Here is a 20276-nt window from a genome sequence, read left to right as displayed (position 1 = left end):
AGACTGATGAGTATTTGCATGTGCTGGTTATACCCGTGTTGGAAGTTAGCTTTGTTATCACACAAACAGATGGCAAGGAAACTAGCGATGCCATGCTATACTCTCAGCCTCATCCTTATCAAATACAACTAGAAGGTTAACCCTCTAGAAGGGCAACACAGCATTCACATACCCCCTACACAATCCAAAAATATTTTTTTAAATGTTAAATATTTTTTTTAATACTTTTTTATGGGAGGCACCTGGGTCCTTTGTGACGTCACCGGGACACATTTCAGATTGGCTGCCCCAACAGAGTTGGAAGGGACCGCAACGCTGGTAAGAATAATGTTCACTATTTAGAGTAACTTTGCAACACATCGTTTCCTGTTCACAGAGTTCTGGATGATGAGAATACTCTTTTGATCCCGTGAGGGAAATTTGGTCTCTGCATTTATCCCAATCCGTGAATTAGTGCGGCACACAGTGAGGTGAAGCACACACTAATCCCGGCGCAGTGAGCTGCCTGCAACAACAGCGGCGCTCGGGGAGCAGTGAGGGGTTAGGTGCCTTACTCAAGGGCACTTCAGCCGTGCCTTCTGGTCAGGGGTCGAACCGGCAACCCTCCGGTTACAAGTCCGAAGCCCTAACCAGTAGGCCACGATTGCCCCCCATGTAAATTAATGTAAAGCATAGATAGTTAGTCCCTTCTCACCTGTCTTATGAACCACCTTTGTTTGGTGAGGTGGATGGTCCAGGGCCCGGTGTGGAACATGAGGAAGAGGTAGGAGGTTCCGGCAAACAGGTCAGCGGCGGCCAGGTTCCCCAGCAGGTAGTAGATGGGGAAGTGGAACCGGCGGTTGATGAAGATGGCAGTCATGACCAGGATGTTGGCGAGGATGACTATGATGCACACGCCCATGCCCAGCGTGACAACCACATAGTCTCGCTTGCGCCAGAACGAGCTGATGTTCTTGCCACTTTTGTTGTAGAAGAACTCCACCGACTTGTTGTAGTAGCAGCCGGGCTGGTCATCGTCTTCTGTATCCATGGTTTTCTTGCTGCTGTTGTTTCTGTTGACTGTTTTGGCCAATGAGCAGGAAGGGGATGGAATTCAGAAAGGGGCAGGGTTTAAGGGTTGGGGGCAAAAACCTGATTGGTCAAGGGGAGGAAACTGTTTGGGTCAGTTGGTGAAGTTATAAAGGAGCTGATTTATGGGGAGTAGGCGGAGACATTGAGGTTTGTTAGACAGGGAGATAGTCCAATCTAAAGCATTTGGAAGGAGGATGTGATCTTCATGTGGATTCCTGTTACAATACAAAAAAGAAAACAAGAATTAAAAAACATGTTGGTTGAAACAATACGGATGTAACGATACACTCAACTCTCGATTCAATTCACGATTTTAAGTCTACGATTGATTTTCGTCAATTTTAGTTAAATAAGCTGCAGTCCGTTTCCCGCAGGAAATATGTTAGTTAAAGTGTAATTCCAGTGAAAATTGACACAAAGGTAAGTGCGGTAAGTGCTCTTAACAGTCTTCTATAATAAAAACTGTAATAAACACTGCGTTCGCTAACTAGGTTGTTGGGGTTTCATTTTATGTGTAGAGACTCTAAGCAAGCTACTAATGAGGTTTGGTGCCGTTTTGAACAATATTAAAAAAAAAAATGCTATTTGGGAAGCGTTTAGCTTACTGCCCATAGTTACGCCACTGTTTGCAATTTGGGGCATATAGCATATACCAGGCCAAGCTCTGTAGTGGTTGATCAACAAAAATGACCGTGTCCACGGCTTATTTGATGCGTTTTAATGAAGAAAAACCCCCTTGGGTGAATTTTTGCTGGAATTACACTTTAAGCTGTCTGACCAGGGGGGAGCTGCATATTGGGCTATGTAGCCAATAATAATGATAACGATAAAGACAATGAACTATATTCATATATAAACTACTGATATAAAAAGATAAAAAATACTGTATTTAGGATTATTTATTTCATGACAGCACACATTATGCAGACACATTATGACCTAGATGGTGTTAAACTACATTAGACTCCAACAGCTCTTTCTGTGTCTTTCTGCTTTATTCAAACATGGTTGAACGGATGAGATGAAAACTGTGTGACCGTGCCTGTTCCAATGCCCTTATCATGAAAACAGTTTTCTCCTCTTTCGCATACCAACGGCTCTGTCTGTGTGTATGTGTGTGTTTGTGTGTGTGTAAGCATAGTCCACCCTCCTGACCTCATAAAACCCAGGCACTAAACTGATAATCCAATCCAACCCAACAACCTTCACTGAGCCCTTCACTGGTTTGTCAATGGCATGAGACCCACAAACACCATCTCCATTAGAATCACGAAACCCTGCACCTGGATGCCAGACTCATGCCGTTTACGCAAACAAACAGCAAGGGAAGAACGAGCCTGTGATCAACAATGACTGTGCAGAGTAAACAAAGCAGACACTGTTATAAACAAACAGATACGAATCAGAGACTGGTGCCGTGTTCAAAACACCACCCTGGTCAGTGCACCCTGGTCAATGCATACTGCTTAGTGCACACTGGTCAGTATGAGACAATTCAACAAATTTGATTTCTTAATTTGAAACCGCCAATCAAATTTCTTTACAGAAAGGATTCAAATAGTCTCAGAGATCATACAGCTTTGACATTCAAGGGTACATAAAGCATCGCCTATGCCACACAACAAGACTGCCTACCACACACACTAGTGTTGTAGTACTTGAGACTGGTCTTGTTCTCGAGACCACTTTTACATGGTCTTGGTCTCGTCTCGGAATCCACTACATTTGGTCTCGGTCATAGGATTTGTAAAAAAACCACTCATGCTCTGCTCAACACAAAACCTTACCATAACAGCACACACACACCCACACACACGTGTACACAAAAGAAACACATCAGTGCGCGCGAACACACACAGGACAGATCTTGCTCCGTCCATCAGCAGTGTTTGTAAGGAGAGAGGAGAGATGAGGAATACCTACGCCCAGCTCTTTCACAATCACAAAAGCGTAGAACTGCAGAGAAAGCCAAACTCAATGCAACACACACACACACACACACACACACACACACACACACACACACACACACACACACACACACACACACACACACACACACACACACACACACACACACACACACACACACACACACACACACACACACACACACACACACACACACACACACACACACACACACACACACACACACACACACACACACACACACACACACACACACACACCAAGGGGATTCAGGGGCGGGGGGAGGGGTTGAGGATAGATGTGTACTTTGGAGAGGTGGAAATCAGAGAAGGGAGAGAGAGCGAGAGCCCACGAGAGAGAGAGAGCGCACGAGAGAGAGAGAGCGCACGAGAGAGAGAGAGAGCGCACGAGAGAGAGAGAGAGCGCACGAGAGAGAGAGAGAGCGCACGAGAGAGAGAGAGAGAGCGCACGAGAGAGAGAGAGAGAGCGCACGAGAGAGAGAGAGAGAGAGCGAGAGTGTGAGAGAGCGCGAGAGTGAGAGAGAGTGAGAGAGAGAGCGAGAGCAAGCGATAAAGCATCAGGGGAAATACAGAAGGCCCAAAACAGAGACAAGAGACCAGATAGTGAATGAAGAGTACATAGCTGAGCTTCCCACAAGCACAGAAAAATGTGAAGGAGTCTAGAGAGTCTGTCTGTGCGCCTGTGTGTGAGAGTGAGTCAAAGTCTAAAATTATGACAAGATAAAATCCCTATGTACTGCTAACTTGAAGAAGCTTACTGTGAAACGTGTTCGCTCCCAATAAACAATTCCTAATATTAGACCAGTGATGGTCTCTATTTTTTGAAGTCTAAAATTATGACCTCTAAGACCTCATGTTACCACACATCAAACCAGGTTTACAAATCAAGTTCTCACGCATTCAACAAGCTGCAAAACACATCAAACTGCTCTAATAAGAGCACACACCTCTATGATCGATGTAACCGATTAACAGATCTACACTGTAATTCTGTGGTGAAGTTCTTCCGAGAATAAGCGCACACACTGATAAAGCCTGTCTTTTAGACACACTTTGATATGTACGCCTGCCCACACAGACAGACACACACCATCATCATCATTTAGAAGAACTGAAACTGTGCTCAGTAAATCGGCCTACACATTTCTCCTTTTTTTCCTTGTAACCAAGAAACACACACACTAACATTATTTCACGAAAGATAGCACCACGTCTCAACACCATTTTCTGATACAGAGAAGTGTTCAGTTCCTTATGCTATAGGTAGGCCTAGGACATTTCCCACAATGGCCAATCAACAGGCGTGCCTTAGCATTATCAAACAATGTGATATGGTATCATATAGAGAGACTCTGTTGGGAAACTAAAACGCAAATATCCAAAAAGCAGAGAGGCTTTCAAAGTATGCCAAAGAATGAAACAAAATAAAACCAAGAAATGTCCCAAATTGACCCGTGGTTGGTTATCAGCATTCCTAAAACGAGTAATTCATTAAGACATCACAGTGACTGAACAACAACTGAACAGTAGCCACGTTTACATGGACGTTTTTATTTCAATCCGATTTAAAATTGAATCAGATCAGACTGAATCTGATCGGTTGACGTGTTTACATGAGGCAAATGGGGCTAATGACTGCTCAGCTCAGCACAGTGGCCACGGTGAGTGCAAGATGTCAATGTTGAGGCGCCAACCACATTGTGTGCGGAATTCTCTTAAGGGCCGATAACCATAAAGATAACGGCAACTATAACGATATAAGCTTCCACACTGAAAATCTTTCCTCATGTTGATGAATGTGATGTCTAAAATGGATTCTGATATATGAAACCATCTTCTGAAACATATGACTTGACAGAACTGGAGGCTCATTTGTGGACTAAACTGGACTGACCTTAAAAGGTTGTGGTCAGTGTATGTATTTTACAGCAAATCAAGCCCATTTAGAGTGAGGTACCCAATTTTCAGACAGTTTTCATCTGGAAGACATCATCTGGGATGTTTGGATGGTAGGCCAAGTCATGTTAAACAACACATGCTAGCTTGGCAGTATTCTTTGTTCAGACATCAAACCGATAGCAGACAAAATAAGCATTCACTCACCTATCAACAAAGCTGCCTGTGTTGTGAGCAAGTGCAGACCAATGACTGTATAGAGATGCTTGCCTAAAGAGTGCATAGAGAAGCTTTTACCACACAGAACTCTGGCGGTATGGAGGCCAGTGTTGTCACGGAAGTGGTTTGTGTGTGCATTGTGGTCAGTGTTGCCAAATGCACCTACTATACTACACTGTTCTTTCCACTGTTCTTACATTCTTCTGTTCTTTCTGTTCTTGGCCAAGTAGCATGTGTAAAACCTGCACACAAGCACACACAAACACACACTGTAACGTCCTGGCTCGAGGACGAGACAAAAGCAAGGGTACACGACAGACCGCAGAGAAGATTAACAACAATTTATTGAGAGCGTTTAACATAACCAACCCAAAATAATTAGAAAAACCCTGAATACGTCAGTAGAGTCAGTGGTAGTAAATGTAGTGGTGCTAAATAAATTAAAAAAAAGAAATGCCAAAACCCAGAGTCCGGTCTGCTGCTGCCACCAAGAACCCTACGCCCGCTCTCTAACCCACAATGAATCAGGATGCCTTTTAAAGACACCCTAGACACCAGGTGTCCTAACAATCAAATAATCAAATAGAGGTGCAGATGAGCAGGCCAAGCTGACGAGGATGCCATGTACTCGTCACACACACACACACACACACAGATGTGCTCAAACTTGCAAACAACAAGAAAGGTACACATACACGCAGACAGAATCACATTTTTACCTGAAAAGAGACGAACACGCTGAGGACATGGAAAAACACACACACACAGAAACTACCAAGAGATAAAGCTTAGGCCTATATGATCACCTGCAACCTAATTATACACCACTCCAGAAAACCCAACTAAGACTGAACTATCCAAAACACACACACAGTTAGGATCGGATACCAAACTGGTACTTTTAATGGCAGTGACCAAATTACATCGGTACTACAGAATATACCGATTCAATTGAAAAACCACTGCAGATGTACATTTTGTCCTTTTTTGTCCATTTCACCTTCTTGGCACTGTTTCAAAACAAATAAATAAATACATGCAAGCAAGCAAGCAAACAAACAAACAAGCAAACAAGCAAACAAACAAACAGTACAGCTAGGCAAGTTTGGTAATTATGATAAAAAGGTGTGTGCTTCATGTTGTTTACATGATAATGTTTTTTCCTGTGCTGCTGAGATAATTATCTTGAACCATTTCCCCATTTGCTTGGTCAGAAATAACTATGGTGGATTGCTGTGGAATGACACATTAAATAATGAATAAACATGTTTGTGTTTTAATATTCACGTGTTATAGTTTAGGCGACAGGGCCTGATGCGGAGTTTTGTTGTATGTGTGAGCAGAGAGACACGTGTGGAGACTGTGGTTGGCTTCTTTGACGTGATCAGCCCAGTCGCCTTATTCAGCGCGCTGTCTGAGCTTCAGCTGTTCGAGAGGTAGAGAGCTAACCACCAAGGGTGCATATCCCAAAATCATAGTTGCTAACTAAGTTAATTGCAATTGCAATTTCCCACTGCCAACCAACTAAGTTGCTAACAGGTTAGCAACTATGGTTTTGGTAAACGCGCCCCCAGATAAATAAATGGAAATGTGTGTTAGCAGTGGTGCTTTAGTTTGACAGTGCTGGCTGATATTAGTCTTTTTTTTGTCATGACATTATTGTAACCCTGCATTTGAATGACACCAGGTGAAAACAAGCCAGAACACAGAACAGAACAGAACAGCTGCACCATCATCCCTTTAGTCAACAGTCACCCACTACCGATCCAGGTCACCAACCACCCACTACCGATTCTAGTCACCAACAACCCACTACCGATTCAGTCACCAACAACCCACTACCGATCCAGTCACCAACCACCCACTACCGATTCAGTCACCAACAACCCACTACTGATTCAGAGTAAAATACCGGAAAAAAAGTACTGTTGGGTACCGGTACTGAACATCAGGCACCGATTCCAGCATCGATATCGGTACCCAAGGTAACCAACCCTACACATCGTCCTGTGCAGCGAGACCTGTGCCAACAATCAGGCAACATTAACAGATTAGGTGACAGTTGTGTTGACTCTGCTGAAAACATGATGTCTGTAATATGTTTGCAATCAGCAAGGACATTATGTCTCCTCCCTGGTTTGTTTAAAAACAGCATTTAGCGCTTCAGAACAACAAGCATAACCCATTGCTGTGTTCATAAACAGCAATTAGCTCCATAATACAAAACAACCACAATCCCTAGCATCTCTTACAGTCCCCACTCCAAATTTGGACTTGTGCAATGCCTACCTATAGAGGTTAAGTTAATGTTGATAGACTGACTGAAATTACAGTGGGCCAAATTTATTTTCAAATGTTCTAGTCTACTTTTAATTCTTTATTTCACATAATTTTTATTCCAAGTCCCCGTCGTTTCTCTCCAGAGCATAGCCTATATGTGACTGACTATTTTCTGATCTTGGGAATGCCCTCAGGTAAGTCAAGCACCACACCTTTACGTCATAACCACAGTTAGGCATTAAAACATTCCTGACCAATCACCTGGACCTGGTCAGTAATCAGGTCAGTTCAATGCCACAGCGACCTGCCCACGAGGCATTACACTCCATTGGTGGGTACGTTCAGCAGCCAATCGGGTTCGGCCTGGAGGTGGGTCCTCAGCGCGAGCATTGTGACGTCACCTGAGTGTGATTCCACACGGGAGTGTGTGCCACTGTGGCCTTGGCAATGAGACAATTCCCAGAGTGGACACTAGTGCAACCGGAACAGTGTCTCGCTCTCTCTCTCTCCCTCGCGGGTGCAACAGTAATGTGACAGTTAGTCACCAGAACATGGTTAATGCTAAGAGTAATGTTAGTTAAAACTACATCTACAATGGTGTGCCATGTTTTGGCTTTAGTTTACACAAAAACAGCCTATTTATGAGTTTCATCAGGTCCCTTTCCACAGTACAATACTTTAGTGTTGATCCAATATTTGAGATCTTGGCAACAAATGCACATGAAGATATTACGAATAAAACAAGGCATGATTGCATTTTTTGGTAATGTCTATAGGACTAAAATGGCACGTGGGGTAGCCATAGGAACATGAAGATCAACAAGGGAATAGCTCACTTTATAGTCCTTTCAACACAGGAATAGCTCTGTTTATGGTCATTTAAAATCAACATGTGAATAGCTCAGTTTATAATCATTTAAAAACAACATGTGAATAACTCTGTTTATAGTCATTTTGTGTATAATGTGATTATAATAATAATGATTATAATAATAATAATAATTTAATTATGAATAATATAATAATGTAATTACTAGTTAAATATTTAATAATTTGGCTATAGACTTCAGTACACTGGCATCCAGTCAGTTACTGTGGGGGGGGGGGGGGGGGTATTGATATAAGCTATGCGTGTGTGTGTGTGTGTGTGTGTATGTTTTACTAAATTGTGCAATATTTTACAAAATTGTGGGCCCGTTTACTAAATTCTGTCAAATGAATGCTACAATACTATGAATACACTACGAATCGCTATGAATATACTACATTTGTGGTATTTTTTCCTTGTTTCAGTAACACATTTATATATTTCTATACGTTTTATAAGTCTCAGGACTACTGCATTTATTAATAGGTATGGAAAGGTGTGACATTTATTGTAAGCTGAACTGTCAGACGGGGTGAAGAATGAGACAGACTAAATGTTAAAGTAGGGGAGTCTTGATGCTTATTAAAAAGGATAATCAAAGGTAAACAGTAAGGATTACAGAAAATCAAAGTAGGCCTACTTTATTTGTGAAAATGCTTTGACTGAGGTCATTCACAAAGCATTATAGTAGAACTGTCCAAAAAGAGATGGCATCATGTCATATGTTTCAATACATTCATATATTTAGTAATTCATATTAAGTTCATATCTTTTTAATAATTCATAGTCTGTGGCCTGCATAATTACTAATAGCCAAGTAAGTAGCTAGTAGTTTCATATTGATTTAAACTATTTGACTACACTTCTGTTTAATGTCATTACATTGGTGGTGTACGTCTCAGTGTTTCCTCTAGGATTTTTTTAAGCAGTGGGGGCAGGCCCCACAACAACCCCCCCCCCACGACACATACATAAAAAAAAAAAAATTATAGCCTATAATTTAGTACGAAAAGTATTTCTATTTCTATTTATATGAATTGCTTAAAAATACTGCTAATTTTATGCTGTTTAACAAATGTATAAATTGTGCACTGTCGCTTTAATTCACGTGTATTTCTCAATGATCTTCTGCCTGCTCCGCTATAGCTAGTGCTGTACCTACGGCTGGGCCCTCTCACAGTTTTTAAATGGTTTGCCTTCATGGTTTCCTTTTAAAAGTATCTTATAAGAAGGATATATCAATTATCAACAATGACAAGCCAGCTGGAACCTGCGGCTCTCTCTCCCTCTCGTGAGTGCAGACGCGTTCCCAATTAAATGGATCACATAATGTTCACGTTAGATCTGCTGCAAAGGAGTTAACTTAGTTTAACATGATGTTATCTCGATTTAACATGATGTTTTGACATTGACATTGCAAACGTTCTCTAAGGAGAGTGAAAAGCCGTTTGCAGTAAGGCTAACCAACGTCGTCTCTATCGCAGGAAAAAAATAGCGAGCAGCCTGATAACCAAATGAAATGCTTGGCGGGCCGGATGAAAATGCTCGGCGGGCCGCAGTTTGCCCTCCCCTGGCTTAGGCTAAGCATTCTGTAGCCTAATTCGTTAGAAAAAAAAAATGGTTGCACTTCTTTTTGCTAATTTTCACATTTAGCAACAAGGGTAACAAACGTTTAGGTCGTGCGGCCTTTGTGCGTCTGTGTAGCCCAAATTATTAAAAAATAAACTTTTCCCTGTCATACAATACAACTATTTATTTTAACATCATTACATCTATTACTACATCTATAGACTATTTATTATATTAGTATTATATTAGTGACTCACTTATCGTTTTAATGTTTCCAGATGTTTGATATCAGGACGTGAGCTGTCAGAACTGACAAGTTGAACGTTGTCTTATTAAAACGGACCCACCACAGTGACGTTTTTGGTGGAGGTGTTGTTTAATAGTGACTCAGAAGAAAGCAAACGTTTGGACAATAAGCACATCCACACACTATGTGGAGGTAAACTGGACAGCCCCAAACCTCTGAATAGTTCTGCTTGTTGTTAAATTGCAATGTTAGCGGCTGCCAACGGGGGTGCATAATGTCGGCAGGATCATTTAAAAGGCAACTGCGACTATTATGCGTCTGTCCCATTTCTGATATAGTGGGGGAAGAAATTAAACCGTGGCGGGCCGCCACTACCAAATCAACATAGAGGAAACACTGCGTCTAATTGACTGCCTGCCCCTTTAAGGACGTGAGAGTAGCCTAAGTACATTTCTGAGTGGATTGGAAGGCTTGCATCTCACTGTGTTCGGCTACGAGCGTAAATCACTTTTTCCATAGTGCATTACGATATGTGGATGCAATTGGGAATGTCTTCTATGTCATTAGTTAAAATAAATGTTAAAAAAAAACAACTCGAATGAAATCATTATTGGATCATAGAAGAGGTAAATGTCTTGCAATTTTATTAATTTCTATGATTTTGGTAGCACTACTCAAACTAAGCCCACAAGCTAGCAAACATGACATAAGCTAAAAGGACATATCCAGGTAAACGTTTGCCAATGGGTTGCATAGCCTACTCAAAAATCAGTAAACCAAGTAGGCCTTAATTAACTTACTTTCATAGCCTAGGTAGGTTAGCAACACCAGGTTGAGTAAGCAGATCATTAACGTTAGCCTTCTATTTATTGTCATCAAAACTGTAGAGGAACGAACACGTTAGGGCAGTCTTTGGTGTCATATGCAAAAGGTGCAGAAGTAAGTGTGCCATCTGGCTCAATATTCTGCGCGAGGGACTGTTGTGGTAGGGGAAATTTCACGGTGAAACTACGATGATTGGTCAAATTTGCGAAAAAGTTGCGGTGTTTGGACAAAATTGCGAGTGCCTTGGTAAGTGACGAAAACAATCGTCTTCGTGAACAGCTGTGCATAGGCTACTTTGTAAAAGAGAGAATACGCTCATCCCTATACATAACGCAAGGGGTAATTAATGTAATTATAGTTCGCATTTTATTTGTGGATTTATTTAATATATTTAGTGTTATTTCTTCCCCAAGCTCATAAAATAAATTTGGGTCGCACATAAATTGACAGGGTCGGTCGGAAACCGGAACCCAAGAAAAAATGTTTTTATGCCTTATAATAGGCTCAGCTCAATTTTGATGGGCTGAGCGGCATTCCGGTGATTTGTCATGGATTTGCACACAAAGCAAATTTGAAGTTGATTCTCAATAATACGGAACAAAACGCGTTCCGTATCAGTTCAATGCCGAACACATCTTTTTCCTTTCAAATACGGGACAATTCCGTATTTTACGGAACGGTTGGCAACCCTAACCATGACACAAACTTTTCCAGCCATTCACCTAGATGCACGTTCAGAGTTACAGTTGCACGGGAGGGAGGGGTGAGCCAACTCTGTTTTGTTTGAACATCAACAGCATTGCTTAAAGCAGCTGTAAATTGTGTTCTAAAATGATCTGAAATTAACTAATGCATGGATTTAGGCTGAGGTAACCAGATGTTTTAAGTTATATGAATAATATTTTAACCATTCTTTGAAATATTCTTCAGCGAGGCAAATATCTTGACTTTCCAGGCATCACATTACTGACGTATCTACGTTAGCCAATTTTTTTTAATGTGTCATGATGCGTGTGAAACAAACGCTGAGGTACCGTTGTAGCTTTGTGCATGAACGTCATGTCAACATAGACCAAGTGATGCCTACACCAACTAGGGAAACACTTAGTGCCACGTAACCAACATAAATCAGGCAAGAAATGCATACGAAAGTGGTGGCGAAATAATGGAGAAACAGCAGAAGGAATCGTATGGAAAATGTTTTTCAAAAATCTTCTTGCACAAAATAAATTCAAGCACTTTCAGAGACCTGTATCTATGTCTATTTTTAAAAACTTTCCAGGGCCTTGAATTCCTCCACCCGATTCACAAACGGATCCGTGGGAACCCAGAGGGTAGCCTACTGCTACAAAGAAAACTCACAAAAAAAAGGAGGGGGGGGGGGGTGAGGTGCAGAGGCAGTAGGAGTCTTCTTTTGATTGGAAAAACCCACAGCGCTCTTTCAACTGTAGACCCTTTACGGGTAACTGGTCTAACCCACTTCTACTGGATTATGCTAAACTAGGCTAACAGTCTCAGGCTGGGTTATTGCACACACTTATGCTAAGCTAGGCTAACAGTCTCAGACTGGGTTATTGCACACACTTATGCTAAGATATGCTAACAGTCTCATACTGGGTTATTGCACACACTTATGCTAAGCTAGGCTAACAGTCTCAGACTGGGTTATTGCACACACAGAGAAGATAAGGGTGTGTATCCTTTCATCCAACCCTGGGGTAGACAGACAACATATAACCTTATTTTCCCCCAAAAGTTGGTGCGCCCCTTTTAAAGTCGACCAGCCCTTGCACTTATAACTGCAACAAACACAGCAAGGAAACATGATCGGTATGCACTCGACTGCTTAACAAGACCGAAAGCGACGTGCTGCGTTTTTTTTTTTTTTTTTTGGATGCGTCTGCATGGAAGACCTTGACAAATAAAAAGGCGCTGTGCCAGTCCTGACATGTTTTGACCTACTTGTGAGAGTCAACAGCACAGGGTGCTTCTCAGGCCTTCAACGCGTCAGAGCTTGCTAAAGAAAGAAAGAAAAAAAGAGCAACTTGTAACCAACTTCATCCAACTTCCTCAGTTCAGAGAAGATATAGACACATGAGGCTCAAGCGACATCAACTGCATATAAGGATGTGGATAATATACCATATTTTCACAGACACAGTCATTTACACTATTAAAACCTTTCCAAATCAGACCAAGATTTGAGGTGTGATTAGTGTTCTTTTTATATTTTTTTCATTCCTGCCAGATTGAAAGATTTGATTTCTGAGAAGCTGAGAGGAAACCCTGTTTCTATATCTGTGCTTCAATAACTGAAAGCTGGGGCACTCCCACACAGTTACATTCCGTCAACGCAACGCATGCCAGTGGGTGTTCCCGACGGTAGCTTTGCAAATGACTTGAAGTATAACCATAGTTTGACTGACTGGTGCCTTCTGTTGTTGTTCGTCGGTGCAGCAAAAGTTGAACTTTTCAGTGTATGTGACGGGAGCACCGGGACGCAACGATCCCACAATTCAGTTCGGCAACGGATGGCGTAAGCCCAAGTAAAGTGGACGGGATGTGTCTCCAGCACTGCACCGCACGCAGCTGTGTGTGGGAGCCGTAAGGCTATGCAGCACTAGTGATGGGCAAATGAAGCTTTTGGTGAACCACTAAACCACAGCAGTGTGAAGCTAGCAACACTAATGAAAAAATCCAAAATGCCTGCCACATGTAGATTTTTCAACATAAAAGTCCTTACCCAAACCAGTATATGTAACCAAAAATATTGGTTTGCTAAGGACTTTTATGTTTGTCTGTCCACTGAAACTTGGACAGCTGTGTACATGCTTGTCTAGTCCATGCAAGTGTTGAAAGTGTGAAAGGTGTGTGTGTGTGTGTGTGTGTGTGTGTGTATGTGTGTTGGGTTCTAACAAAGAGACAAGAAAAAAAAAACTTTTTGTGGTGGTCAATGTTGACTGTGATGGTGCGACACAAATACACCGTGTTCCAAATTATTATGCAAATAGGATTTAAGTGGTCATAAACATTTTTTTTTCAATTAAACTCATGGATGGTATTGTGTGTCAGGGCTCTTTGGATCATTGATAATTAGGTCGCCTGGTGAAAATCAAAGGAAAACAACTTAAGAAGGATGTTCCACATTATTAAGCATGCCACAGGTTTCAAGCAATATGGGGAAGATTTCTCTGCTGCTGAAAAGCGTGAAATTGTGCACTTGGATAAGGTATGAAAATATTGAATATGGTATGAAAATATTGGATATTTCCCAAAAATGTATGCATGATCATCGTACTATGAAAAAAATTTTCTTTTTGGGTTCGTGCAGACAAAGGCATAATAAGGAAGGTTTCTGCCAAACAAATTCATAGGATTAAGAGAGCAGCTGCTAAAATGCCATTGCAAAGCAGCAAACAGGTATTTGAAGCCGCTGGTGCCTCTGGAGTCCTGCGAACCTCAAGGTGTAGGATCCTCAAGAAGTTTGCAAGTGTGCATAAACCTACTATTCGACCACCCCTAAACAATGCTCACAAGCAGAAACGGTTGCAGCGGGCTCAGGAATACATGAACACTAATTTTCAAACAGTTTTGTTTACAGATGAGTGCCGTGCAACCCTAGATGGTCCAGATGGATGGAGTAATGGATGGTTGGTGAATGGCCACCATGTCCCAACAAGGCTGAGACGTCAGCAAGGAGGTGGTGGAGTCATGTTTTGGGCCAGAATCATGAAGAGAGAGCTGGTAGGCCCCTTTAGGGTCCCTGACGGTGTGAAAATGACCTCGGCAAAGTATGTAGAGTTTCTGACTGACCACTTTCTTCCGTGGTTTAAAAAGAAGAACCGTGCCTTCCGTAGCAAAAACATCTTTATGCATGACAACGCACCATCTCATGCTGCAAAGAATACCTCTGGGTCATTGGCTGCTATGGGCATAAAAGGAGAGAAACTCATGGTGTGGCCCCCATCTTCCCCTGACCTCAACCCTATTGAGAACCTATGGAGCATCATCAAGCAAAAGATCTATGAGAGTGGGAGGCAGTTCACATCCAAGCAGCAGCTCTGGGAGGCTATTCTGACATCCTGCAAAGATATGAAGCAGAAACTCTCCAAGAACTCACAAGTTCAATAGATGCAAGAATTGTGAAGGTAATATCAATGAAGGGGTCCTATGTTAACATGCATCTTGGCCTGTTAAGATGTTTTTCATTGAAATAACTTTTTGATTTAATTTATGACCTCCTAATGCTGCAAATTCAACAAATGACCATTTTTAGTTCTTTACAATCTATAAAATGTCTTGAAACTTGAAAATACTGTTATCATTGGGATGTTTGTTCAATAAAATTTGAATGATACTCTGTCATTAACATCAACTATTTAGGAATATCTGAGAAAAATGTAATTTGCATAATAATTTGGAACGCAGTGTAGGTCAATGTTTAGGAAACTGAAGTGACATTGTTTGTGTGTGTGTGTGTGGGCATGTACATAACTCAGTGTAGCTTGCATGTCTGTGTGACTGTATGTTTGTGTGTGTGAACATCTTATAGTAGAGGAAACTGAGCTATAAAATAAGACATCTCTGGATCTGTTGGCATTATTCCACTAAAGACCAAGCTTCAGCACCAGTCAAAAGCCACAGAGATAGCCAACCCCGAACCAACACTTCAGGAAGGACAGTTTTTTTTTTAATTATTTCTCTGGCTTTGATGAGCACTGATTGACTTTTTTCACAGTGGCCCTTTTTACATGAAAATAGTGGGGCAAGCACAGGTGTTACTAATTACATTAATGAAGTCTGTTCATTTTCAAGAGTAGCAGAATCACAACCTTAAAGGTTGTATCAGCGATAGCAGGGTAACGTCACTTCTGTTGATGTTCAAACAAAACAGCTCGCTACTCCCTCCTCCTCCCTCCTGTGCAATTGAAACTCTCCTAAACACGCATCTTGTCGGTTATTGGTTGGAACACTTTATTTTGCCTTTGAGTGGTTGGCAACACTTGTTGGTAGCAATTGTTTTTGTGTACAGATCTCGGAGCCTAGGCTGCCTACAGAGACGGCCTGCTAATGGGACAGGCAGCTAGCGGATCATTAGGAAAGATTATATGAATGTGATCATTTATGTTTGGGCCCTTTATGGGCCTGAAATCGCAGATACAACCTAAATTAAAGTTATTAGTAACACCTGAGCCTGCCTAATTATATTTCGTGTCAAAATGGCTGCTGTGAAGAGGCTCCATTGAGGCGGTTTGGGCATTAGCCCATGGGGGTATTCCATGTACGTGGTTTAGGCATTAGCCCAAGGGGGTATTCCATGTACGTGGTTTAGGCATTAGCCCAAGGGGGTATTCCATGTACGTGGTTTAGGCATTAGCCCAAGGGGGTATTCCATGTACTTGGTTTAATGACAAACCTGGGTAAGTTAACTCAAAGTAAGTGGTAACCCTCCTACAACAAGAGCCCTATGGCATTGGGGTTTTTTTTAGGAGAATGAAGCCATAGCCTACAGCTCTTATATTAAGAGGTTTACCACTTACTCAGAGTTAACTTACCCAGTTGTCACAAAACAACGTACTTAGAATACCCCCCCCCGTTAGAGCTGTGGAGATGGAGACAAACCAAAACCAAAACAAAGTCTAAGGCTTTTCTCCAGACACTGGATTTGTACCCCATAGTGGTAATGAGCCGTGAGTCTGCATAGATATAGGAAGTCGAGCAGGGTACGAATGTTTGTGGGATAGCGTGACTTTCACACAGAGAGAAGCCACACATGCACACACACACACATGCACGCACCAACGCACGCACGTGCACACACACACACTACAATCTGCTGAGGAAGTAGGTCAATAGGCTCACTGAATGCTTACATGCATGCATTTAAGATTGTTTAGAGTGAGGTTAGTCTGTGTGTGTCTGTGCACGTGCAAGGTTGGACGAACCGGACTGAATCAGTAAGCACCAGTTACAGTTCAACCCTGTCATTATGGCAGCAGACACACCCACCCATGACGGCCCTGCCTGCCTCTACTTCCCTCAGCCCCAGGTCGGCTGGCTAGCTGTTGCTGTGTCATATATAAACAGACTCCTCAGGAATTTCAGCCAACACTGTAACTTCTGCACACAGTCATTAGACAAGTCAGATTTCTTGCACATCAACACTGTCCACAAATAACACCCTCCTCCAGTGGGGGGGAAAAAAATTATCAATCTAAATTTTCCAAAATCTCAAATTTCAGTGACGGCTGGTGTGTTCCAGGGGCCTTCACAAGCACTGGATAGAGTTTCCTCAGTTTCCTTCACGAGTCCTTGATACATCCCTGTTGCAGGGACTGGTATGCACAACAATCTCAACTTATATGTAGAGGCATGAAATCAGACAAACACAACACTGCCCTACAAAGCCTAAGTATAAGTAAGTATATACTCTTTTGATCCCGTGAGGGAAATGGTCTCTGCATTTATCCCAATTCGTGAATTAGTGAAACACACTCAGCACACAGTAAACACACAGTGAGGTGAAGCACACACTAATCCCTGCGCAGTGAGCTGCCTGCAAGAACAGCGGAGCTTGGGGAGCAGTGATGGGTTAGGTGCCTTGCTCAAGGGCACTTCTGTCATGCCCACTGGTTGGGGTTCGAACCGGCAACCCTCCGGTCAAGGCCGTAGTCATGATGTCAACATTGGGGGGGACCAAATCTGTGGTGGGGTCTGAGGGACCCCCAAACTGAATTTCAATACATTTCCTACCATGCAGAAATATTATTAAAAATCACAAATAAGTCGTTAGGTCAGTCAATTAGGTTATTCCAAACTTTTGACGGACATAGGCATGGCATGGATGGATGGATGGATTATGAACCCCTGGACACAGATGCCTTAGCATATGCTACACCTTTTCAAGAAGTTTTGTGAAAATTGTACCAGTAGCTTTTGCGATATTGTTAACCGCCCTACCTCACCGCAGTAGGGTGCAGTAAATGGAAGCTTTTGATAGCGCACTCCATTAACGAAAAACGGAAAATCACCAGGACAAACCACTCAGGGTGTAGGCTACTCTGGAACCATAGGTCACTCATTTGTGCGTTATTTACGTTTGATTACATTTCAGATACAGTTCGTGTTGGTTTCCTGTAGGCCTATATAGCGCTTTATTCTTTCTTTATTTTTCTATGTCCGAATATTGGGGGGGGACATGTCTATGGTGACTACGGCCCTGCTCCGGTTACAAGTGCCGTGCAGTATCAAAGTGCAGTATCTGCATTTTTTGTGAAATTCACCTGTTTACGCCACATCCTCCGATTAATCAATCAAATTCGGATCTACTGAAACATTTCCTGAAGATATAGGGGTTTTCATAGATATTCGTAGATACCGCACATTTGCTTTGCAGGGCAGAACACATGGTTAGAGTTTGCAGTGGATGCGATACAGGCGGCACCACTACGGAAGAAGAGAGAATGACCCAATTAACCTTTGCGGCAGGAGGAGGGCGAAGGTCACGGAGAGCAGCGCGTGGACCAGGCCTTTAAAGGCACGTTTTACCGGCAGGCATGCACAAAACACTTCCCGCAAATGCACGCGAATATGGCCATGATATTATGCTGGACGCCCCCTTCCCTTTTCACATGGTTAGGATTACTTTACGCTAAGTTATCTCTGTGGCGATTACATCCCCACTATAAGTTACCTTTTAGTTGCTACCGCCGAGGACTGAGGTTTATAGCCTCTGGAGAACAAACCTGAGCGCACATATCATAACCTTGACAAAACATGATAAAGGGGTTGTATCCCGTATGTTTAGGAAATATATTCCATCGAAAGCCTAACATCATTGTTTCTGTATCAAACAACGGGGCGCGAAGAAACAAAGAAATGCGCCTGTCCTTGCTTGTGACAGTCGAGCGACCATTTCACCTCAGTTCATACATATTTTAAGGACTACGCCTAGCCTATACGTGCGGCATATGTCTTCAGTTAAAGTTGAAAATAGACGTAGGCCTAGACTAATACTTCCACGTAATGTTTTGAAGGTAACTAAAACAGCCCCTAGCGCAAAGCCAAAACATTTTGTTGATAAGGAACAGCCGCCTCCGTGACCTGGGAATTCCACAGTTTAGGCTACAACTTTTTTCGACAGGTTTCTATAACATAGTAGGCTACTACTCGAACAGTAAAATAACTTGCATGTAGGCTATATGGAAATAACATTAACTAATGGAAAAAGGATAGGCCTATACATTTATCATCCATGAGTTTATATCTAAACTATAGACGTTTCCGTGTGCCTTTATCAGTCATACTAGACATTCGATGGACGTTGCGTGTAACGTTAGTGTCTCGAAGTAGGCGTAAAACACACGAACTTAAACCTTTTCCTCTCTCCAGACCGGTCTGTGTTGTTTATTAGGCTACACGCAAAGCACGGGGATTCCTTTTCTGCGTACACACGTAGACGTTGTACGGTCAAATACACAGTCCTCCTTATCACCTATGAGTGCCGTGGCACGCCAGAAATGTACACGCACATGCGAAAACTGAACAAGCCGCCAAAGCCAATTCTGAAAAGGACCTGGTACCGTAGCCTACTCAGGGTCTTTGAAACAAGTAACTTACTTTCCCAAACAACACAATGGTACTTTACCCAAAACGTCTGCGGCGTTTAAAACTTCAAATGACAGAGTCACTTGTAAAATCAGTTGAGGGAGGAAACAAGCGACTTGCAGATTTCAAGGAAGCTCTCACGGCGTTTTCACTCGTATGCCAACGCCACACAGACTATCTACTATTCACAGGTCGAGGGAAGTTGAGCAATATTAGCCTTCGTTAGTGAAACTAACGAAAAGAAATCCTTGTGCCCTTACCTTTGAGTTCTTTCCTCTCTTCATACGGCTGCATAACTTATCCACTTTCCAAAATCTCCCGGTTCCTTTAATCAAACAAAAAAGGTCACACCTGGGCACCGACAAAACTGGCAGTACCAAAGTCCCTTTGTGAAGTTTTCAGTGACTGACTGTCGTGTTGTCCTTCACCTGGGTTGGCTAATCCCCGAGCGCCTGAAGAGAGGGTGCGGCACCGCTGAAACGCGCAGCGTAATTGAAAGGTTTGTTATGCGATACACCAACCTGGGCTCGGAGGTCCAGCCTCTGTGGCGACATGATTGGTCTAAATACTAGTATTTTAATTTGACTGATGTGTCTGAAAAAAAAATCCTCCAATGGGTTTTTTACAATCGATCATTAATGACAGTTTAGGCATGGGAAATCTGCGTGAAACTGTCACAGACAGAGGTACGCCATGATTCAGTCAACAATCCACATTGTAAATCCCTTCCCCGCGTGAATAC

The 20276-nt window shown here is 42.4% G+C and overlaps 1 protein-coding gene across 3 annotated transcripts in view; it reads right to left on the bottom strand.

The window, feature by feature from the left end:
• Nucleotides 1-20012, bottom strand: part of lpar2b (lysophosphatidic acid receptor 2b) — a 36795-nt gene extending 16783 nt beyond the window's left edge. For 2 of the 3 annotated variants that reach the window (XM_076287201.1, XM_076287183.1), the window contains exons 1-2: nucleotides 19795-20012; nucleotides 695-1286 (exon numbers count right to left, since the gene is read on the bottom strand). In XM_076287201.1, coding sequence (XP_076143316.1) covers nucleotides 695-1030 — 336 coding nt within the window. In that variant the 5' untranslated portion in view covers nucleotides 1031-1286; nucleotides 19795-20012. Of the gene's footprint in view, nucleotides 1-694; nucleotides 1287-12889; nucleotides 12951-19794 lie in introns of those variants that run through there. The other variant, XM_076287192.1, reaches the window with a different exon arrangement.
• Between the last annotated feature and the right edge of the window lie 264 nt (nucleotides 20013-20276).

Source organism: Alosa pseudoharengus, unplaced genomic scaffold (genome assembly GCF_046254945.1).
Source record: "Alosa pseudoharengus isolate Yale_2024_CS ecotype anadromous, Long Island Sound unplaced genomic scaffold, YU_APseudo_1.1 YU_APseudo_1.1_scf_1, whole genome shotgun sequence".
Lineage (NCBI taxonomy): Eukaryota > Metazoa > Chordata > Actinopteri > Clupeiformes > Clupeidae > Alosa > Alosa pseudoharengus.
The sequence above is the reverse complement of the archived record's forward strand: the minus strand, read 5'-3'. Positions and strand labels throughout refer to the sequence as shown.